The following is a 22,349-nucleotide window of genomic DNA, read 5'->3' on the forward strand; positions in this document are numbered from 1 at the left end:
ATAAAGTTCTCATTTTCCGTCTTCTTCCAGGAAAGTGTTCTTCACTGACTATGGCCAGATCCCGAAGGTGGAACGCTGCGATATGGACGGCCAAAACCGCACCAAACTTGTAGACAGCAAAATAGTCTTCCCTCATGGCATCACTCTGGACCTGGTCAGCAAGCTGGTGTATTGGGCCGACGCTTATCTGGATTACATTGAGGTGGTGGACTACGAAGGCAAGAACCGGCACACCATCATTCAGGGTTTACTGGTACGTGTGAAGTGTCACGTTCATGTGCTTTTGTGGCAGCCAAACATGTACATGCTGTAAGAGATTTGTTTGTTTGGAGTCATGAACTCGATCTCAGGATGTCACTTCCATTGACGTCATCACACATGAGTTTCTGGAACTGAGAACATCACATGATCCGCAGGACTGAAAGATCAGCATTAGCTCATCTGAAACCTGCTGCTGCAGTGCAAAGTGAGCGTTGTGCAAGTGCACTGTGTCGTGCTTTTTTTTTTTTTTTTTTTTATATATAGATATTTTTAATAAATTATAGTCCTTCAGTTTATATGCACTGTACAATCACTGTATGTGATGTTCACATAGTCCTACTAGAAATTAAAGGCACAATTTTTTTTATTTTGTTGACTTGTGTATTTACATTATCCCAGATGTTTCCAAGAATGTTTAAATCCAGAGAGATAAGCAGTTTTGACCAGGACATGGACCGTGTCCGTGCGATGCCTATCAGTGACGTCATACCTGCTTTACCGGTTTTATTTTGTCGAAACCATGGAAACACTAAAGAAGCTTCAATATATTATATGTTTTATTAGACAAGGGATCAACTGTTTGGTTACATTTATAGACAGAAAACTATTATTGCTTGAATCTCATTTTCTTGATTTCCTGCAAGTATGTTTGTACCATGCCTCAGAGTATAACACTATTTATTACAGCTTTATTTTTAGTAACAGTAATACAGCATTTTCTCCGTCATACAGTGTTTTAAAATGAATTGCATGCCATTTATCAACACAAGTGTCTCATAGCAGCCGCCGAACGAACGCACAGATATATGATAATACGATAAATCAGTGCTGCGTTACCTCACATACGCTTGAATGAAAGAAGCGGAAGAGGCGACTGTGGCATAATAAAAATTCCGCTGCTTTCGCGGCGTCGCGCTCATCTCTGATTAGCAATCGCTTCAGCGGCCTCATTTCTGCTCACAAAGCACTCAGCCCTGCTCTACTTCATAATACAGTAATGTTAATAATCTCATCCATGAACATGATGGTACTGTGAGGTAAAAAGCTACACCTTTGTTTTGAATAGGCGACCTCTAGTGGCGAAAATTTACATAGTGTGCCTTTAATATCTCATGGCCTTTGCTGTGATGTAAATAAAAACATGTTTAAAATACGACAAGACTTTATCGTAGAGATGTTCAATATATAAAGGTACCATATCTGTTAAGTTAATCTTTAAAAACACTTATAATGTAATAATTCTATTAAATGTAATCTTTAACAGATCTCAAAATGAATATCCATTTTTCATACTGTACATTATAATGTATTAAATGCCTAAATTCACTTGTAGCATTTAAAATATTTGATTTTTAGTGTTTGGTTATCAACCAGCAAACTTCCAAGGGGGCCTCAAAATGACTTAAATTATTTAAACACAGACGAAATGCTTTTTTTTTCTTTGAATAACCAGGATTCCCACAAAACTAGACTTGGTAAAATCATGTAAATTATACAAATCTTAAAACTCCATAGGGCATTTTTATCATGAATATACATTTTGTGTTTGTTTTGGCAGATTGAACATCTCTATGGTCTAACGGTGTTTGAAAACTATCTGTATGCCACCAACTCTGACAACGCCAACATGCAGCCCAAAACCAGTGTGATCAGAGTCAACCGATTCAACAGCTCTGACTTCCAGGTGGTGACACGCGTGGATAAAGGCGGCGCCCTTCACGTTTACCACCAGAGACGTCAGCCTGCAGGTATGACTGTGGGATTTTGTTTTACATTTCAAAAAGTTTCTAAGGGTTCAGCAAGTGCATTTTAATTTGCAGCATCATTTTACTCTTTTGGAAGAGGTACATGACTCAGTGTACTATTCATGATGGTTTCCTTATGTTAAAATTATGCTTGTCCATCCTTACAGTCCGCAGTCATGCGTGTGCACCCGATCAGTTTGGGAAGCCAGGCGGTTGCTCTGATATCTGTCTGCTGGGTAATAGTCACAAGAGCCGAACCTGCCGCTGTCGCTCTGGTTTCAGCCTTGGCAGTGATGGAAAGTCCTGCAAGAGTGAGTATAACTAAACCCAGCCTGTTCCAAACAGCGTTACATAACAGCATTCCACATTACAGTGCTTTTTTTTTTTTTTGCACATAGTGATAATTTTCTCTGTCTTTCCTCAGAACCAGAGCATGAGCTCTTCCTGGTGTACGGTAAAGGCCGGCCTGGTGTCATCCGCGGTATGGACATGCACGCTAAGGTGTATGACGAGCACATCATCCCCATTGAGAACCTGAATAACCCAAGAGCCCTGGACTTCCACGCTGAGACCGAATTCATCTATTTTGCTGATGCCACCAGCTACATCATCGGCCGCCAGAAAATTGATGGCACTGAGAGAGACATCATAGTGAAGGATGGTGAGTGCTGAATGATGCTGGGATGGTTTTTGTTGGAGTGACATTGAAGTTGATTGAATTAGATGGACTACTCCTCCATGTCTCAGTCTCTTCCTCATCCCAATTATTTTGTCTCACAGGTATTCACACAGTAGAAGGTATTGCTGTGGACTGGATGGGGCAAAACCTCTATTGGACTGATGATGGACCCAAAAAGACCATCAGTGTGGCCAAATTGGAAAAAGCCTCTCAGACCCGCAAAACTCTTATTGAGGGCAAGATGACCCATCCCAGAGCCATAGTAGTAGACCCTTCTCATGGGTATATCAATTATTTTTTGCTCGATTACACTTTCAAGAGCCCTAAAAAGAAAAGCAATCACTGGCAAATCATCTACTATAATGTGATGAAATATTAGTGATTTTATATATTTTATTTTGTCACAGTGAGTACACTGACATTTCTGTATGACATGCTAACCTACCAAACCTACCAAAAGCTATCAAACCAGATGTAAACACTATGCCACTCCACTTCCCACATACATATAAGCCAGTCAGATTTGCATCTAAAGGTGTGAATGTATTAATCCATATCGTCCTGTTTATGTTGCAGAATGATGTATTGGAGTGACTGGGAGGAGGAGCCTAAAGAGACCAATCGTGGCAGTATAAAGAAGGCCTGGATGGACGGCTCAAACACTGGCATCCTGCTTACGTCTAAAACTGTGCTCTGGCCCAATGGCCTCAGCCTGGACATCCAGCAGGGCATCCTGTACTGGGTGGATGCGTACTACGACCGCATCGAGATGGTGCTTCTCAACACTACAGAACGCAGGGTGAGGAAACGCATACAGATTCAAGGCTTGATTGTTGGTGGATAAGGGCATCAATGATGCTAGTTTATTCAGGAGAAAAATAAAGGTGCACTTGCACTATGGATGGATACAAAGAAGGAAACTCATGTTAGCACCCCTGATATACTACAAGTGAAAGCGAAGAACAAACTGTAATTTTGATATCTTCTCATTCCTGATCTGAACTTGCATTATAAAATCATTATAAGCATACTTTTCTCTCCATCCAGACGGTATATGAAGGACAGGAGCTAAATCATCCCTTTGGCCTGTGCCATTATAAGAACTTCCTGTTCTGGAATGAGTACCGCGGTGGAGGAATCTACAAGCTGGACCAGAACACCAAAAAGGCCACATTGCTACGCAATGAACGACCACCAATCTACGAGATTCGCACCTACGATGCACAACAACAGCAAAGTACGAAACACCCTGAGCTTTTCTTGAAAAACTAGTCATAAATGAGTCATATGCAAAGCTTGAGCTGACAGATCAAACAAAGTCTTAATTATGTTTTGTATGTTAACATGTCTCAACAGCCACATTATTTATACAATGTTAGCGGTTAGGAACTAATGAGATCAGAGTTTCAGGGATTTTATTGGGTGTTTTATTGAGATCTACTAAGAATGTTTTTGTTGTGTGTAGTCACAGGCTCCAATGTGTGCCGTGCCAATAATGGTGGCTGCAGCAGTCTGTGTCTGCTGACGCCCACGGGGCGCTCCTGCGCCTGTGCCGACGACCAAATACTAGACACTGACAACAAGACCTGTAAAGGTTGGTATGCTGTGCTTTAAGTGGCCTGATGTATAAAAGTTACTACAAAAAACCTAAAACGATTCAAAATGGCCTGTTAGAGATTTGGGGAGATTTTGAGTTATAAAATATTGTTCTTTTTTTCTCTCGCCAGCAAACCCTTCCTACATACCTCCTCCACAGTGCCAGCCTGGAGAATTTGCCTGTAAGAATAACCGCTGTATTCAAGACCGCTGGAAGTGTGACGGGGACAATGACTGCCTGGACAACAGCGATGAGGCCCCTGAGTTGTGCCGTTAGTGTCCTTTTGTCTCAGATACGCACTGTTCAACTACTGTTCTACTGTTTAACTACTGACACTGTTCAAAAATTTTAGATCTAAAGTTTTAAATGCTTTTCTAAAAGAACAGTCACTTCTGATTGATTTAATGTGTCCTTGCTGTGTAAAGGTTTCCATTTCTTCAAAAATAAAAAAATCTTGTTGACTTCAAACATTTAAACTATATATATATAATTTTTTTTTTTTTCCTCTGCATCCATACCACTAGGTGTCAGTATAAGTCGGGCTGCTATATCCGCCATCGCAACAAACAAAACTTTACTGAGTGCATCTTTTAAATTGTCCTGTTTCAGACCAGCACACCTGTCCTGCAGACCGCTTCAAGTGCCAAAATAACCGCTGTATCCCCCTGCGCTGGCTTTGTGATGGAGACAATGACTGTGGGAATGATGAAGATGAATCTAACAGCACCTGCTTGGGTATTCATTAATTGCATGTTAATATGATTTTTAAGCATTTTTTTTTAAAATAAATATCATTGTGCAAATATTTCCTGGTGTACAGTGACCTTTATGTGCTTTGCAAATTAATCAGGTTTTATTTTCTCTCCCAGCACGCACTTGTCCTTCTAATCAATACCCATGTGCCAGTGGCCGTTGTATCCCTGTCTCCTGGACATGTGACTTGGATGATGATTGTGGAGATCGCTCAGATGAACCAGCGTCTTGTGGTATCTAAATTTGAGCCTCTTTTCCTTTTGTCATCATGCCATAGTGACACTTTAAGAATGATAACCTTTTTCTTGATCTCCTCATGGTTTTCTCTCTAGCATATCCTACCTGTTTCCCACTCACTCAGTTCACCTGTGCCAATGGACGCTGCATCAATGTCAACTGGCGTTGTGATAATGGTTAGTTTCTAATGCCATCCACAAAATTGCAAGTGTCATACATTAGCTCACAACTTAATGTGTTTGTGTGTGTGTGTGTGTCCTCAGATAATGACTGCGGGGATAACAGTGATGAAGCCGGCTGCAGTCACTCGTGCTCCAGTGTGCAGTTTAAATGCAACAGCGGCCGCTGTATTCCAGAGTACTGGACCTGCGACGGAGACAACGACTGTGGAGATTACAGCGATGAGACTCATGCCAATTGTACCAATCAGGGTGAGTTTGGACAAGTATCATTTTGTTAAATTGAAAGAAGTGTAATTCCAAGCACATAGTTTTCTTCAGTTTTTGGGAAATACGACTTCAGTCATAACAAACCAAAATCTGATCCTAAACTAGCTTACACCTACTGAATGCCCACTTTTTATTTATTTATTTGTTTTATTTTGTCTTATTTATTGATTTTATTTAATTTTAGGTATTTTAAAATTTTATAAATAGTATAATAATTTACTTTAATTTTAAAACAATTTATGCATTTTATAAATATTTTAAAATAAATAACAAAATAATTAAACAAATAAACAAACTGATTTTATTTTCTAACAATAAACATTGCTTATTTGTTGGTTTTTATTTATTTTAATTTTTTTATTTTATAAATTGTTTCAATAAATTAACTTTTTATTTCATGTTTATTATTTAAAAAATAACAAAATCTGCGTAAAATAAAATTGTCATAACAGGGCTTCAAAATTGTAAATCCCATTGAAAATAATTAAAAATAATTGTTTAGTTTCCTGAGGTGGTTGATCAATATTTTCTTAAGATTAAGCACTTTCTTTCACTGATCATTTGTTGGAAAAAAAAAATATATATATTTTTAGTAGTGTCAGGTTCTATTTTTTACCCTGTTTGTATTATGTAAACGGTCACAGTTTATTCTCTGAAGCTATTTTAGTGGTGTGCGCCTTCTGAAGTGTCTCTAGATTTTGAGCGAAACCACAATGACTAATGCAGCTCAGCTCTTCATTAACTGGAGTAAATCACGATTTCACAAACCAGACCTTCATCTTTGTCTCTTTTTTTTGTGGCATGTTGTAAAATACGTAAAACCCACAAAATCTTGAAGAATGTTTGAGAGGAGTGCAGGGAGTCCCTCTGGAGAGCAGTGTTAATGACTGCTCTGAGAGCCGCTGTCTTGTGGGATTACGCAAGCACAGATGTGCCAGGACTCATGATCTGCTGGAGTATCTACACACATGTGCATTTTTGTCTATCTCTCTCCCTCTTTCTCTATCCCTCTTCACATGTTCCATTCATGTGGCTTTTTTAGTTGTTAATTGGTCAGTGTTTGGCCGGGCCCTGAATGGAGCAGGAATAGAGGGTAAGGTTCTGTTTTTGGGGTGTATGCTCTGTCCTTCGCTTCTCTAATCCCTATGGCTTGCTGGTACTTAATAGACTCACAGAATCAACGTAGCTGAACCAAGCCAGAGGCCTAATGAGAGCGCTGGGCCTTATGGGAGCCTGGAAGTGTGTTCGTGCCTGTGTAAAGATGTAGAACTGTGAGGGGGCATGCTAGCACGAGTTGTGGTGTAGAGTTGTGTTTTATAATGTCTTTGAGTTTGCTAGATTTTGGAGTAGGGACTGAAAAAATAATGAAAATAATGTCATTTATTACTCACCCTCATGGCGTTCCACACCTGTAAGACCTTCGTTAATCTTCGGAACACAAATTAAGATATTTTTGTTGAAATCCGATGGCTCAGTGAGGCCTCCATAGCCAGCAATGACATTTCCTCTCTCAAGATCCATTAATGTACTAAAAACATATTTAAATCAGTTCATGTGAGTACAGTGGTTCAATATTAATATTATAAAGCGACGAGAATATTTTTGATGCGCCAAAAAAACCCCAAAATAACGACTTATATACTGATGGCCGATTTCAAAACACTGCGTCAGGAAGCTTCGGAGCGTTATGAATCAGCGTGTCTAATCAGCGGTTCGGAGCACCAAAGTCACGTGACTTCAGCACGGAGCCATCGGATTTAAACAAAAATATCTTAATTTGTGTTCCGAAGATCAGCGAAAGTCTTACGGGTGTGGAACGGCATGAGGGTGAGTAATAAATGACATTATTTTCATTTTTGGGTGAACTAACCCTTTAATTCAAGTTAATATTTATGTTAACATTAAAAAATAGAGGATTGTGTTGAGTAGCATATTCATTTTTAAGTATTTAAGTTTTACATTAAGTTTACATTTATAAAAAATATTGGAATTCATTTTCTAATGTTACTACATAAAATGTTTATTAGCACTGTATAACTGAGTATATTTAAGGACTTTTGTATGCTTTTTTGAATAAAAAATATAATTTATTTAAAAATATTTGAAGGTTACATGCCATTATTTTATTTTAATTTGTCAAAATTTATATTTATATATTTATAACTTTTTTTTAAATGGAGGAGTGTGTTAATTGGCATATTAATTTTTGCTAAAGTATTGAAATTGACTGAGAATTATAATATTACAGTCAGATTTCAGTATTGACTACTGTGTGTGTGTGTGTGTGTGTGTGTGTGTGTGAGAGTGTGTGAGAGTGTGCAGCTTGAGCAGTATGATGTCATTCGGGTCAGTTCACCCCAGCAGATTCTGTTCTAGGACACACTTCTCTCTGTTTACAGACAAGGTCTGGTTTTCCGCTTCCCCCTCTCCGGACTCTGCCAGACGCTAACCTTTGTCATGAGGGAAAGCCTTTATGTCCGATGCCTAATGATGGCCGTCACAGTGCCAGCCCTGGACCGCTGTTCATGAGAAAGTTTGCTTTGGTTCAGAGTTCATTGTGGTTGTGCCTTACGCTGGTTATAGTCTCCATCCCTGGGAACTGATTTTTGACGTCAGGAAGCCGAGCTGTCATTATCGTCAAATAATAGGATCCTTGCCTTTTGTATGCATATTCTCACGCAGCATTGTAATTGCGCGTCCATTTTCTGTCTTCCTCTGCAGCCACGCGGCCTCCCGGCGGTTGCCACACGGATGAGTTCCAGTGCAGAATGGACGGCTTGTGTATTCCCATGCGATGGCGGTGCGATGGAGACACGGACTGCATGGACCTCAGCGACGAGAAGAACTGCGAGGGCGTCACGCATATGTGTGACCCTGCCGTAAAGTTCGCTTGCAAGGACTCAGGTTAGCACAGCCTGAGTCATGTTAAATCAAAACAGCACTCCTTAAAGACCCAAAATCAAAAGTTTTGTTACTTTTTAGTCTATCTGTGTAAGCTTGAATGCCATCTATATGCTAGTGTACTCCTAAAAATGTTCATTTAGCAGATTACACATTTATAGTTTTCTATTATAGGAAACAAATCAGAATTATTGATGACACATCTTGCACCCAGAAGCATATACCCATTTTTGTCCAATAAAATGAGACTGCCCTTCCCCTTAAGTTATAAATACCTGACTAGCAGTATTGCCAGTGTCGGGAAAAAAGTTATTTTTAATAGTAATGCTTTACAATATCGCGTTACACCCTAAAAATGAATAAAATCTGAGATGAGTAAATGCATGCTCACATTTAGTCTAAAACTACAACAGCCATCATGTTCGCACACAACGCCTCAGCGCTTACTCACGATTTCTCTCAACATGGTGACAGGAGAGGTGTCTGTCAATAAATAAGAAAACAAAGTAACTTGCTTTACTTATTTGAAAAAGTAACCCGGATATTTTATAAGGTAATGCGTTGCTTTACTTGGAAAAAAGTAATCTGATTACGTAATTCGCATTACTTGTAATGTGTTACCACCAGCACTGAATATTGCTATGCTGATAATATAGTTTGTGATGAAATTCCTTTTATTAAATTTTGAAAAAATGCTAAATAGAAGCATTTTTGCAAATGATCTCTGACTTTTGGGTTTCTTTTTCTGTTTCTTTGTGTGTTTTTAGCTCGCTGTATCAGTAAGGCCTGGGTGTGCGACAGGGACAGCGATTGCGAGGATAACTCAGATGAAGAAAACTGCGAGGCTCTTGAGTGCAAGCTCTCCCATCATGTTTGTGCCAGCAATGACTCCATCTGCCTACCTCCTGAGAAACTGTGTGACGGCAAGGATGACTGCCCTGATGGCTCGGACGAGAAGCTTTGCAGTAATACACATTTACACAAATACAAATACACTCAAGTTAAAGGGATGGTTCACCCAAAAATGAAAGTTTTGTCAATTTTAGCTCAAACTCATGTAATTTTAGATTTGATTGCTGTATTTTTTTCCCCTATGGAACACAGAATACTTTTGTTCAGCAAGGATTTACTAAGTTGTTAAAAAATTACATTTTGAGGTTACCAAAGATTTATATAGTTTCTATATATTTCTACAGTTACAATCCATAGTGAGCACAGGCTGTCAAATTCCAAAACGGACAAAAAAAGCACCATAAAAGTAGTCCTAATGACTTGTTCGCTATATTACATATCATATAGCTCCAAAAGAATATAGTACAATGGCTTGACAGCCAGTGAATACACTGATTATATATACAGAATTTACATTTTTTTGCATGAACTATTTCTTTTAAATCTTTCACAGTTTGCACAGAGCACGCCACTTCTACGTGTTTCCCATTAGCTTATGGCACATAAGTTTCAGAATTGATTTCAAATGAAATAAGCACATTCTCTCCAACTCATTGTTTATTTTGTTTTAGATCTTTGCACGATGGATAATGGAGGCTGCAGCCACAACTGTACCATCGCACCTGGTGAGGGCATCCTGTGCTCCTGCCCAGCTGGCATGGAGCTGGATACCGACAACAAGACCTGCAAGATTCAGAACTTCTGCGCCAAGCATCTCAAGTGCAGCCAGCGCTGCGTGCAGGAGAAGGCCACTGTTAAGTGTGCCTGCTACGAGGGCTGGGCGCTCGGACCAGACAGCGAGAGCTGCAAGAGCACTGGTGAGGGAGAAACAGGGTGGAGAAAAATAAATAAATAAATAAAATTCAGTTTTATTTGATCTCTTGAAATGACTGAATAAAAGTATGACATATTTGGATAAGATGTACAACATACTGGTGTCTATATAGGGAAGTATTAAATAAATAGGCATTGTATATAACTAGTTTTTGCTGGAAATTCAACTCCAACATTTCCTTTTATTGTTATATAATGTTATGTAATTATATTATATTATTTTATTTTATATTAAAAAGTCTAGTGTCCTAATGTGCTGTGTCCATGTTCTTTAGATCCATTCAAGCCCTTCATCATCTTCTCCAACCGGCATGAGATCCGTCGGATTGATTTGTACAAGGGCGAGTTCAGTGTACTGGTGCCTGGCCTGCGTAACACCATTGCCCTGGACTTTCACCTCAACCAGAGTGCCCTCTACTGGACTGATGTGGTGGAAGACAAGATCTATCGGGGAAAGCTGTCAGAAAACGGAGGTAAATCAATGTCCTAGAAATGTATTAGAGGAGTGGTTGTTCCTGTTGCTAAGAATTTACTATTTATTCCTGGTTAAATACAGCTTATGCTGTTGATTAGAAGAGGAAATAATAAGAGTGCCACAGATGCTATTATCAACAGAGCTTAAACTGTATTTAACCCAATCTCTATTATAGTTTAAATATTCTGTATATTTAAATTAAAAATGGAACATTTATAGTTGGAGTATTTGGTTTATTTATATATAGTCTAGTATGTATTTATTTTTAGTTGGAGAACTTTATTAGTTAATGGCTTTAGGGAAAGGTAACTTCAATCGCATTCTCTTGTTTTACACACTTGTTTAAAGTTCAGAATTGACTTTGTTGTCTTGCTGTGTTTTCCCACATTGTTCTGTTCTTTTCAGCATACCAGGTTAGTCCGTAATTATTTCAACTATTTTCGTTTCACAAAACCACAACATCTGTGTGTGATCGTAGCACAAGAATTTGGAAGCCTCTGTCTTTACCCATTTGACTCATTCCTGCATTGCGTGACTACTGGCAGAGTAAAAGTAACGTGTCGGAAGCACCATGTTGCTTCTAAACACGCACACACACCTCCCTCCCTTTCCGAACAGCTCTTTCCAGTGATACAATACACTGTCCAAGTTTTGAATTCCTGCTGTCATTTTTGACAGAGTAAAAATATGACCAATGTGGCTGCCAACACTGAAACAATGTAACAAAGTGTTGTTTCTCAACCCCCATCGGAGAGGCCGCACTGTCTCCAGCCCAACAGAGAGCTGTTCTAGACCTTTAATTACTGCTCTGTATGAGAGTCTCTCTCACAGATCAGAGAATGTCTTGCCTTGATTAGGAATGTTTTTTTCCCTTCCACATGGCTGTAGCTCAGAGTGGGGGAATATTTATTGCAGCAATGACTTATATGGCTTTCAGGCTGGAAACAATCAAATGATTTCTCAGCCAATATACAGTCTGAGACCATTGGCAAATGCTTATACTGTGCTTTTTTCCTGTTTTAACACAAACGTTTCATTAAAATGTATTATATGCATAACAATTTGAGTGAAATGTTGACCTGTGAAATTCAGATGAATTTCAGTATGAATTTTCAGGAGTCACATGATCAGTGTCATAAATTAGTGACCTAGAAATAGTGCAGAATCTTAAATATTTCCTTATGGATGCAGAGTATAACAGCACTTTATTGATTATTGGCCAATATTAGAGTGTGTTTTTATTTATTTCTTGGTATTTATTGGTATTACATTTGCCATCACGTTAACTTAGTTAATCTTTAAAGGGTTAGTTCATCCAAAAATGAAAATTCTGTCATTAATTACTCATCTTCAGAACACAAATTAAGATATTTTTGATGAAATCCGAGAGGTATATGACTTGTCCATAGACAGCAATATAATCACCACTTTCAAGGTCCAGAAAGGTACTAAAGTCATCGTTAAAATAGCCCACGTGACTTTTTTTTTATGAAGCGACGTGAATACGTTTTGTGCGCAAAAACAAAACAAAAATAACGACTTTATTTAACAATATCTTCTCTTTTATGTCATTCCCCTACGTTGTTTACGTTCAGCGCTTTCAGGTTCTACATCAGAATGCAGACTCATTATTGGCTGGCTCCTGCGTCAGCATCACACGCGTGCTTTTCTTAGTACGTTTTTCAACATCCTAAACATTTTATTTCTAGATTTAACTTCTCCATGTCTTTGTCTTTCAGCTCTCACTAGTTTTGAGGTGGTGATCCAGTATGGTTTGGCCACTCCAGAGGGACTAGCTGTGGACTGGATCGCAGGAAATATCTACTGGGTGGAAAGTAATCTGGATCAGATCGAGGTGGCCAAGCTGGATGGTACAATGCGTACAACGCTGCTTGCCGGAGAGGTGGAGCATCCGCGTGCGATTGCGCTTGATCCAAGAGATGGGTAAAACATGTCATAATTTGACAGTGCTGTTATTTTTCAGTGATCTGAATGACAGAATTAGGTTGTTACAAGTAATGTCTTTTTTTTTCTCCCCCAGTATTCTGTTCTGGACAGACTGGGACGCCAGCTCCCCCAGGATAGAGGCTGCGTCTATGAGTGGGGAGGGCCGTCGCACCATCCACAAAGAGACTGGGAATGGTGGCTGGCCTAACGGTCTTACTGTGGACTACCTAGAGCGCCGTATCCTGTGGATTGATGCAAGGTATGCACACGCTATTGGCACTAAAAGCAAAGTAACCCAACATGCTAAAGTATCCACAGTTAAGGCCTGTTCACACCAAGAACTATAGCTATAAAGATAACTATAATGATAACTATATCAGCAACCACATCAACGCATGATATCATTCTGTTTATTGTAAGCGTGTGCTGCTATGTCATGTCGTCTGCCACTTTAAATGCTCGAGATCTTTAAAGCATGATGGATTCTAATCGCTATCAATGTTTTTATTGTTTATTAGAAAAAAAACGTTCTGAAAGTGATGCTAACAATATCGTATCTCTGTGCCGTTATCATTACAGTTGTGGTGTGCACTCTGCTATTCTTTTTTTATTTATAACGCGTTTTAAAACCATATCTTTATTGTTATAGCTATCATCCTTGGTGTGAACGGGCCTTTAGTCACCTTAATCTTCTAATAATAAAAATGTATCTTTAGATCCGACGCCATCTACTCTGCGGCTTATGATGGTTCCGGCCTAATCGAGGTGCTTCGGGGTCATGAACACTTGTCACACCCCTTCGCAGTCACCATGTATGGAGGAGAGGTCTACTGGACGGACTGGAGGACCAATACTCTGGCTAAGGCCAACAAATGGACGGGACACAATGTGACAGTCGTCCAGAGAACAAACACTCAGCCGTTTGACCTTCAAGTGTTTCATCCATCTAGACAACCTCAGGGTGAGAACCAGCATGATTTGACAAAATACACCGAAAAACTTTCAGGAAAAACTTGTATATGTTTCTTGTTGCTGAAGTTGTAAACATCAGTGTTGTTACTGTTAAAGTTGCTGTCCGTAACTTTTTTTTTGCGGTAAAAATGATCCAAAATCAATTTTTGAGCATGTACATAACCAGCCAGTGTTAAAAAACTATCTCCTTACCTTGGCCCAACAACGGTAAGCTTGTAATAATGTTTTATAATTCGGGTGGTACTGGTGGGTTTTCACGGGAAATTCGAGCATGTCGCTGTTTGTCTTTGCGTCATTGCGTCTCGTCTGTATACATAAAGAACGAGTCCCAGGCAGATAACGTAGTAGGCTACATCGCATGTGAGGCGGATCATTTATAGCCTTTTCTCACAGCAGCTGGAATAATTAAACTTATCATTTTGATGGCAGATTGTATGGTATGACAAACATTAGAGATTAGACTGTACAGAAATTGAAATCTACAGGTAACGCTAATACACACTAAATACACAGTCATGCAATGCTGATGTTGTTAACATTAACAATTTGAGAACAAAGTATAACAATAATAATAATTTGCAGGGGTTGATGTGATCCGAGCTAAGCGATCGTTAGATTTAATCACCATTGGCAGCGCGATTTACTGTAATGCTTTTTTTCCCTCAGAACAAAAGTGGCAGATTTGTTACTTACTTGTTCAGATGACATTCTCCGGTGAAAATAAATTATTATTTTGGTCATACTTCCAAGTCTACAGTCTGTGATTCCAAAGTACAGTATCCACACTGGCATGGTGATTGACAGCAAACATTAGATTCATCCGTGCTGAGGAGCCGTGCCGAAGCACAACGCACGTAAAGATAATTCCGCAAACAACTGCAGTTGCAGGTTTCAAACAGAGATGGCGACAGAGGCAAATTTACGGACTGCAGCTTTAACTAAAACTATTAAACATTTCCGTTAACTGAAATAAAGCTAAAATAAAATATAAATATTAGATGAAAACCTTAACAAACTTAAGCGAAAATGCGAAATGTTAATAAATATAAGTTGTAGTACTGAAATTACTAAAACTGAAATAAAGCTAAATACAAAATATATAAAAAATAAAAAAAAAAAAAAAAGCTAATGAAAGTGACAAATAACAAAACCACTAAAACTTAAACTAAAATTAAAATGAAAACTTAAATAATAAAAGCTTATTCAAAATATTAATAAATATTAAAATATATAAAACTACTAAAATAACACTGGTGAACCTTTTTTTCCTTCTTTGCAGCTCCAAACCCATGTGCGGCGAATGACGGGAAGGGGCCGTGTTCTCACCTGTGCCTCATCAACTACAACCAAACCTTCTCCTGTGCCTGTCCACACCTCATGAAGCTCAAGGCAGACAAGCACACTTGCTACGGTAGACTCCTCGTCTCTTAGCCTTTAGATCTAATCAAATCTCATGTTTTACTTGCTAGCAAGTTCTGAATGGAATACTGTTTTACTAGTTACTAAATACTGCACAAATATATTACATTATCCAGCAGACGATGTGCTCTATTGTTTCAGCTTCAAGAGAAAAAAAAAAAAAGTTTGTATTATTCCACGATAAACATTTCAAACAGAAGACATTGTCACCTCACTACATTTTATCTAGCAAATGTATTAACTATAGCTGTTCAACTTGCTACATTTATAACAGCTTTTGTACCTTTTTTTCTGAGAGTGTATGAGTTGCAAAACAGCATGAGACCTTTCTTTCAGATTCCATTCGCGTTGGTGCTAGATCCTCAGTGTTAGATTTTTTAGGTCTGGCTCGGAGTATGTCAGTAGTCTTGTGTGGGCTGTAAATCTTGTTTAACAGTCAAGAAAACAACAGTGCACCCTGTCGCCCAGATGCACGATCAGTGTTTAGTATTCAGCAGCGCAGCCTCCATTATGGCTCTATGGAGAGCAGAGTGATTGGAGTAGAGGACCTGTAGGTTCAGTGATGAATTAACATTGACATTAGATAGTGGCAAACACAGGAGTAGGAGCCGCTCTCTCTGTTCAGGCTAATCGGTATGGCGAGTGCACTTCAGTATTTCAGACGAAACTGTAGTCTTTGCTACTACTGTGCATTTTTTACTCTTAACAGTTTATATATATATATATATATATATATATATATATATATATATATATATATATATATATATATATATATAAATGACTACAACTTAACAATAGCATATACTATATTGTGTATAAAATTGTAATTTTGTGTGTATATAATATATGTTTTGCATATATATAATGTCATATTTCTAATGACATTGACACTTCTGATTTTCTCTGATTTTACTTTGCAGAGTACCGTCAGTTCCTGTTGTACGCTCGTCAGATTGAAATCAGAGGGGTGGATATTGATAATCCCTATTACAACTACATCATCTCTTTCACTGTGCCCGACATCGACAATGTTACAGTGGTGGATTATGATGCTCTGGAGCACCGCATCTACTGGTCTGATGTCCGCACTCAAACAATCAAAAGAGCCTTCATCAATGGGACTGGTGTTGAGACGGTTGTGTCAGCTGGTGAGATAATAGTTTGAGCTTCAAAATATATTCTAAGTATACATTGGCCACAAAAAGTATTTGAACACATAAAACTTGACAGTTTTATTTTTTAATAGGATATCTGTTTTATCCTTTATAACCTAATAAAAACATAGTAAACAGCGATTATAACCTACTGAACTTGTGAAATACTCTTTTGTGAAATACTGTATATACAGTAGTGTTCAAAAGTTTGGCATCAGTAATACATTTTTTGAAAGTAATAAGTACTTTAATAAATACTTCTGCAAGGGGGCATTAAAGGGATAGTTCACGTAAAAATGAAAATTCATTATTTACTGACCCTCAAGTTGTTCTGAACCACAAAAGTAGATAATTTGAAGAATGTGGGTAACCAGACAGTTGCTGCATTGACTCCCATAGTATGAAAAGAAAATACTATGCAGCCATCCCTTTAAATTGATTAAACATGACAGTAGAAACATTTATAATGTTACAAAACATTTCTATTTCAAATAGATGCTGTTCTTTTAATCTTGGTGAGCATAGGAAGCTTCTTTCAAAAACATTAAAAACTCTTGCAGAACAATAGTGTATCTTTCTTTATAGTGAATGCTTTATTTTGATATCAAATACAATGACTTTCATACTTTAAATGTCCTAAAGTGTCCACATACTTTTTGGAGGAAAGAAGGCGAGTTAAATACACATTTTTCAACTTGTTGTAATTAGTTTCCAGTTACATTCATGTTCAAATTTTCTTCCTTTTTCTTTGCTAGACCTTCCAAATGCTCAGGGTCTAGCTGTTGACTGGATCTCCAGAAACCTCTTTTGGACCAGCTATGATACGAATAAGAAGCAGATCAATGTTGCACGGCTGGATGGGTCCTTTAAGAACGCTGTAATCCACGGACTGGACAAGCCTCACTCGTTGGTGCTACATCCTATCCTGGGGTTAGTACAAGTACGCACACATGCACAATTTAGGCTTAGCATTTGTGTTTTTTCTGTCATTTTAGTCTCTTTAGCCTCTTTCAGCTTGTTTAGTAGGCCACATTTGGAGAGGAGCAGATGCTGTGCCAGTATGCTTCTGGCAGAGATTTTAAAAGCTTTAGATGAGAAATGTAGACGTTGCTCATTAGTGTGAGCTATAGGTCGGACAGTATGGCTGCCCTCATGTTGCACTTCTCAATCTGTTGCTGTGTGGCTAATGTGAAGCAGATGTGCTTGTTACAGTGCCAGTGTGCCAGTTTCCAATAAAAATAGTGAGCCTGTCTATGCAGACAATATAAAGTCACTCAACTGGTTTTTCATTTGTTTGGTATGTTTTCTCTCTACAATTTTTTTTGATAAATTAGTGTTTATTTCTTCTGCCACTGGCAGTACATCACAGCATTTTGGAGCATTCTGTTGACTGACATATGAAGACACTTTCCAGGCATTTATTTTTAAACCAAACCAAAATAAAGTGTCACACAGCCTTTTTATGTGCAAAATCTCAATATTACAGAACCTTAACAAACATGGTGCTTTTTGCAAATAAGTGTTGTTTTTGTTAACTAAAACCAAAGCTATTGAAAATGTTTTTGGTAATTAAAATAAAGCTTAAATAAAATGTAAATATTAGATGGAAAACTTAAATGAAAATGAGAAATGTTGCCTGGGCAACTAGCTGAAATAAATATGAAGTACTAAATTTATTATGTAATGAAAACTGTAATAAAAATATATTAAAGCTATTTAAAAATATTAAAAAACAAACTAATACAAATGACAAAAGCACATAAAATTATTAGTTGATTGATAACTACTTTATGCCAGGCTACCTTTAGTCTTATGCTTTGCATATTTTTTAATTACAGAAAGCTCTACTGGCTCGATGGGGACAACATCAGTATGGCCAACATGGACGGCACCAACCACACATTACTGTTCTCCAATCAGAAAGGCCCAGTGGGTGAGTGACCTGTCTTGATTATGTACCTTCTGTTTGCCTAAAGCTAAAAGAAGGATTGTTGGAGATGATGTTTTACACTTTGACTTCTTCCTGTGATAGGTCTGTCCATAGACTTTCACATGCAGCAGTTGTACTGGATCAGCTCAGGGAGCAGCACCATTAACCGCTGTAAGCTGGATGGCTCTGGACTGGAGATCATTGAGGGTGTGAAAGGAAAACTTACCAAAGCTACAGCCCTTGCCATCATGGGTGAGAGAGCACAATTAACCTGTTTCTCCACACGGATTCTTGATATTCGGGAGTGTATATTTTCAGCTCACGACTCTGCATTATTAAGCTTTAAATTTGTAATAACTGACTGACCTCTTTTATGTGTAGGAAATAAGTTGTGGTGGGCCGATAAGGGAACAGATCAGATCGGTACATGTGACAAGAGCGATGGAGGCAACTGGAAGGTTCTCCGAAATAACACCTCACCCATGATGTATATGAAAATCTACAATGAGACTGTCCATCAAGGTGTGTGTTTTCCTATTTGTATTGATTATGTAACCCTAAAATGTGACCCTGGACCACAAAACCATAAGTCGTAAGCACGGGTATATTTGTAGCAATAGCCAACAATACATTGTATGGGTCAAAATTATCGATTTTTCTTTTATGCCAAAAATCATTAGGATATTAAGTAAAGTTTGTTGTGATTTTTATTAAACTATTAATTAATTATAAATTAATAATTAAATAATTAACAATAAAAATAACAACGATTATTATTATTATTTTTTTAATTATTAAAATTATTACTAAATATTCAGTTTAAAAAAAATCGAATTAAATGTTAAAATAGTACACGTAATTAAATAAAGGTGGAATTCCTATATTGTCAGATAACAAGACAGATGAAATATTAATATAAAAGATAATTATAATAGATTAATACATTTTAATTAATGTTTAAAATTAATACAAGCTATAAATAATTGAAAAATAATATAGATACTGTGATGCTATTAATCACATATGATACCATTTGGATATGATATCTACTATAGGTACCAACCTCTGCAGTAAGAACAATGGCGACTGTTCTCAGCTTTGCTTGCCAACTTCACCAACTACAAAAGCCTGCATGTGTACAGCTGGATATAGCCTGAAGAGTGGCCAACAGTCCTGTGAAGGCAAGATCTCATACAGATATCACTAATGTACCTATTTGCTTTCATATGAGCACATTTTAACATTGTGTGTGTTGTTCTTTTCTATAAAGGCATGGGCTCGTTTTTGCTCTACTCTGTGCATGAGGGCATCCGTGGCATTCCTCTGGACCCATTAGATAAATCTGATGCCCTGGTACCGGTGTCTGGCACCTCTCTTGCTGTGGGCATTGACTTCCATGCTGGTGAGCGCGCAGATGTCTTTGTGTACAAAGATTTGTACAAAGTCTGAAAATTGCCCTGAATGCAACTAACTTTGTGCTGCTTGTGCCCTGTAGACAATGACACCATATACTGGGTTGACATGGGCCTGAGCACTATTAGCCGAGCCAAGAGAGACCAGACATGGAGAGAGGACATTGTGACCAATGGCATCGGACGCGTGGAAGGTATCACCGTTGACTGGATCGCAGGTGTGTAAATGTGCAAACACACAATTAAAGCATATTATATATTAGTGTGGTAACACTTGATGTATTTTTTTTAATTTTATTTTTTTTAAATAGGCAACATCTATTGGACGGATCAAGGCTTTGATGTGATCGAGGTGGCCAGGCTCAACGGCTCCTTCCGCTATGTGGTCATCTCTCAGGGTCTGGACAAACCTCGTGCCATTACTGTACATCCAGAGAAAGGGTGAGGAAATGTGCCTGTTTGTTTAGTAAAGATGTTAATGTGTGTGTCTGAATGTGAGAAAATAGTGTATTTGCTCTTTGTCCTTTGTGTTGAAGGAAAAACTGATCTTGGACTCATGTATTTGTGTGTACAGATATCTGTTCTGGACGGAGTGGGGTCAGTATCCACGCATCGAAAGGTCTCGTCTGGATGGTTCGGAGAGAATAGTTCTTGTCAATGTCAGCATCAGCTGGCCCAATGGCATCTCCATTGATTACCAGGTTTGTACATAAACACGATGTACCTCTTTTCCAGAACAAGCTTGTTGTTGGTTCTAGTACCAAATTTGGTATTTATTGTTGGTTCTAATGCCAAATTTGTACTAGAACCAAAATTGCTAATCAGAATGTACTTTAAAAAGACCTTTAGTTATTACTATTATTATTATTATACACTATCGTTCGAAAGTTTGGGGTCAAGATTTTTATTTTTTTTAAAGAAATTATTACTTGGATGCATTAAATTGTTCAAAAGTAACAGCAAAGATATTTATAATGTTACAAAAGATTTGTTTCAAATAAATGTTGTTCTTTTGAACTTTCTGAAAAAACATCACGATTTCTACAAAACCTGTTTTCAACATTAATAATAATAATTAGATATGTTTCTTGAGCACCAAATTAACCTTATTAGAATGATTTTTCAAGGATCAGAACTGTGTTTTTGATCATATAAATGCAACATTTTTGAGCATAAGAGTTTATCTTAAAAAACAAACAAATAAAAACTCTTATCAATCCCAAACTTTTCAACAGTATTGTATATTTAATTATATATAATAATAATAAAAAGGCAGTTAAACCACAATGCTAAGGTGAGTGCTCTATCACTAATGTTGTATATAGGAGGGCCTTCTGTATTGGTGTGATGCCCGCACAGACAAAATTGAACGCATAAATCTGGAGACTGGAGAAAACCGTGAGCTGGTGCTGTCTAGTAACAACATGGACATGTTTGCTGTTTCTGTCTTTGAGGAATACATCTACTGGAGTGACAGGTGCAAACATATTATTCCTTTACTTTTGTCTATTATTACCTTTTTTTTAGATGACCCCTTTCATTCATATTCATTTATGTTCTCAGAGATCTTTATTCCTTACTCTTGCAGTGGATTTAACAGATAATGAGCTTTTTATCTTGTGTTTCCAATAGGACACATGCCAATGGCTCCATCAAGAGAGGAAACAAGGACAACGCCACAGATATGGTCTATCTAAGAACAGGCATTGGTGTGCAGCTCAAAGACATTAAAGTCTTCAATCGTGCTAGGCAGCAAGGTGTGTATCTTCCTAAACAAGGATGCACAAGAACCACTTGGGTTTACTCTTTACAAGAATTAACGCAACCCTTTTTCAGTAACCAACTAAAGTTAAAAAAAAATTATTGAGCTCATAGGGCAGACTCCCACTTTTCTGACTAGTATAAAATAATAATAATAATTGTGATTTTTATTGTGATTATTAAATAATATTTTAAACAAAATAAGAAATATATTGTAATATTTGAACCTTTGTACTGTAAAATAAGAAAGAATATTTAATAAAAATGTAAAATTACAATAATAATATTTATGTCTTAATTTCTTCATTTTCAAACGTTAAACCATCAAGCTTTTTTTGACGAGTTGCCAGCAAATGGATGTATGCGCTGCCGGTTTCTGAGTGAAACTTGGCACTTGTTGTCTGGTGAATAGCTTATAACAACAGTAACTGTGTTAACTTAATAATAAATAAATTAACCTATTATTGTTTGCAGGTACCAACGTCTGTAAGGTGAACAATGGTGGTTGTGAACAGCTGTGTCTGTTCCGTGGTAATGGCAATCGTACCTGTGCCTGCGCACACGGCATGCTGGCAGAAGATGGCCACAGTTGCAGGGACTATGATGGCTACCTCCTCTACTCGGAGCGCACGATACTGAAGAGCATCCACCTGTCGGATGAAACAAACCTCAATGCTCCCATTAAACCCTTCGAAGACCCAGAGCACATGAAGAACGTAATCGCCCTTACCTTCGACTACAGAGGCGGTGGTGGAAAGGGAGCCAACCGGATCTTCTACAGCGACATCCACTTCGGTAACATTCAGCAGATCAGCGATGACGGCTCTGACCGCAAGACCATAGTAGAGAGTAAGTGTTCAGTCTTTTTA

At 37.9% G+C, this 22,349-nt stretch overlaps 1 protein-coding gene across 1 annotated transcript in view; it reads left to right on the forward strand.

The window, feature by feature from the left end:
* lrp1ab (low density lipoprotein receptor-related protein 1Ab) overlaps positions 1 to 22,349 on the forward strand; it is a 116,659-nt gene that overhangs the window by 60,216 nt on the left and 34,094 nt on the right. Inside the window, exons 8-41 of the mRNA XM_051879885.1 lie at positions 31 to 253; positions 1,820 to 2,009; positions 2,174 to 2,317; positions 2,431 to 2,667; positions 2,787 to 2,967; positions 3,262 to 3,484; positions 3,733 to 3,922; positions 4,151 to 4,279; positions 4,413 to 4,553; positions 4,892 to 5,017; positions 5,152 to 5,268; positions 5,368 to 5,448; positions 5,536 to 5,703; positions 8,443 to 8,625; positions 9,390 to 9,587; positions 10,146 to 10,391; positions 10,683 to 10,880; positions 12,622 to 12,826; positions 12,924 to 13,088; positions 13,546 to 13,790; positions 15,081 to 15,212; positions 16,144 to 16,371; positions 17,133 to 17,307; positions 18,216 to 18,310; positions 18,410 to 18,559; positions 18,689 to 18,829; positions 19,363 to 19,488; positions 19,578 to 19,709; positions 19,803 to 19,937; positions 20,031 to 20,160; positions 20,294 to 20,420; positions 21,045 to 21,196; positions 21,352 to 21,476; positions 21,955 to 22,329. Of these exons, the coding sequence (XP_051735845.1) occupies positions 31 to 253; positions 1,820 to 2,009; positions 2,174 to 2,317; positions 2,431 to 2,667; positions 2,787 to 2,967; positions 3,262 to 3,484; positions 3,733 to 3,922; positions 4,151 to 4,279; positions 4,413 to 4,553; positions 4,892 to 5,017; positions 5,152 to 5,268; positions 5,368 to 5,448; positions 5,536 to 5,703; positions 8,443 to 8,625; positions 9,390 to 9,587; positions 10,146 to 10,391; positions 10,683 to 10,880; positions 12,622 to 12,826; positions 12,924 to 13,088; positions 13,546 to 13,790; positions 15,081 to 15,212; positions 16,144 to 16,371; positions 17,133 to 17,307; positions 18,216 to 18,310; positions 18,410 to 18,559; positions 18,689 to 18,829; positions 19,363 to 19,488; positions 19,578 to 19,709; positions 19,803 to 19,937; positions 20,031 to 20,160; positions 20,294 to 20,420; positions 21,045 to 21,196; positions 21,352 to 21,476; positions 21,955 to 22,329 (5,813 nt within the window). The remainder of the gene's footprint in view (positions 1 to 30; positions 254 to 1,819; positions 2,010 to 2,173; positions 2,318 to 2,430; positions 2,668 to 2,786; positions 2,968 to 3,261; positions 3,485 to 3,732; positions 3,923 to 4,150; positions 4,280 to 4,412; positions 4,554 to 4,891; positions 5,018 to 5,151; positions 5,269 to 5,367; positions 5,449 to 5,535; positions 5,704 to 8,442; positions 8,626 to 9,389; positions 9,588 to 10,145; positions 10,392 to 10,682; positions 10,881 to 12,621; positions 12,827 to 12,923; positions 13,089 to 13,545; positions 13,791 to 15,080; positions 15,213 to 16,143; positions 16,372 to 17,132; positions 17,308 to 18,215; positions 18,311 to 18,409; positions 18,560 to 18,688; positions 18,830 to 19,362; positions 19,489 to 19,577; positions 19,710 to 19,802; positions 19,938 to 20,030; positions 20,161 to 20,293; positions 20,421 to 21,044; positions 21,197 to 21,351; positions 21,477 to 21,954; positions 22,330 to 22,349) is intronic.

The sequence above is a fragment of the Ctenopharyngodon idella genome, chromosome 22 (assembly GCF_019924925.1).
Source record: "Ctenopharyngodon idella isolate HZGC_01 chromosome 22, HZGC01, whole genome shotgun sequence".
Taxonomy (NCBI): domain Eukaryota; kingdom Metazoa; phylum Chordata; class Actinopteri; order Cypriniformes; family Xenocyprididae; genus Ctenopharyngodon; species Ctenopharyngodon idella.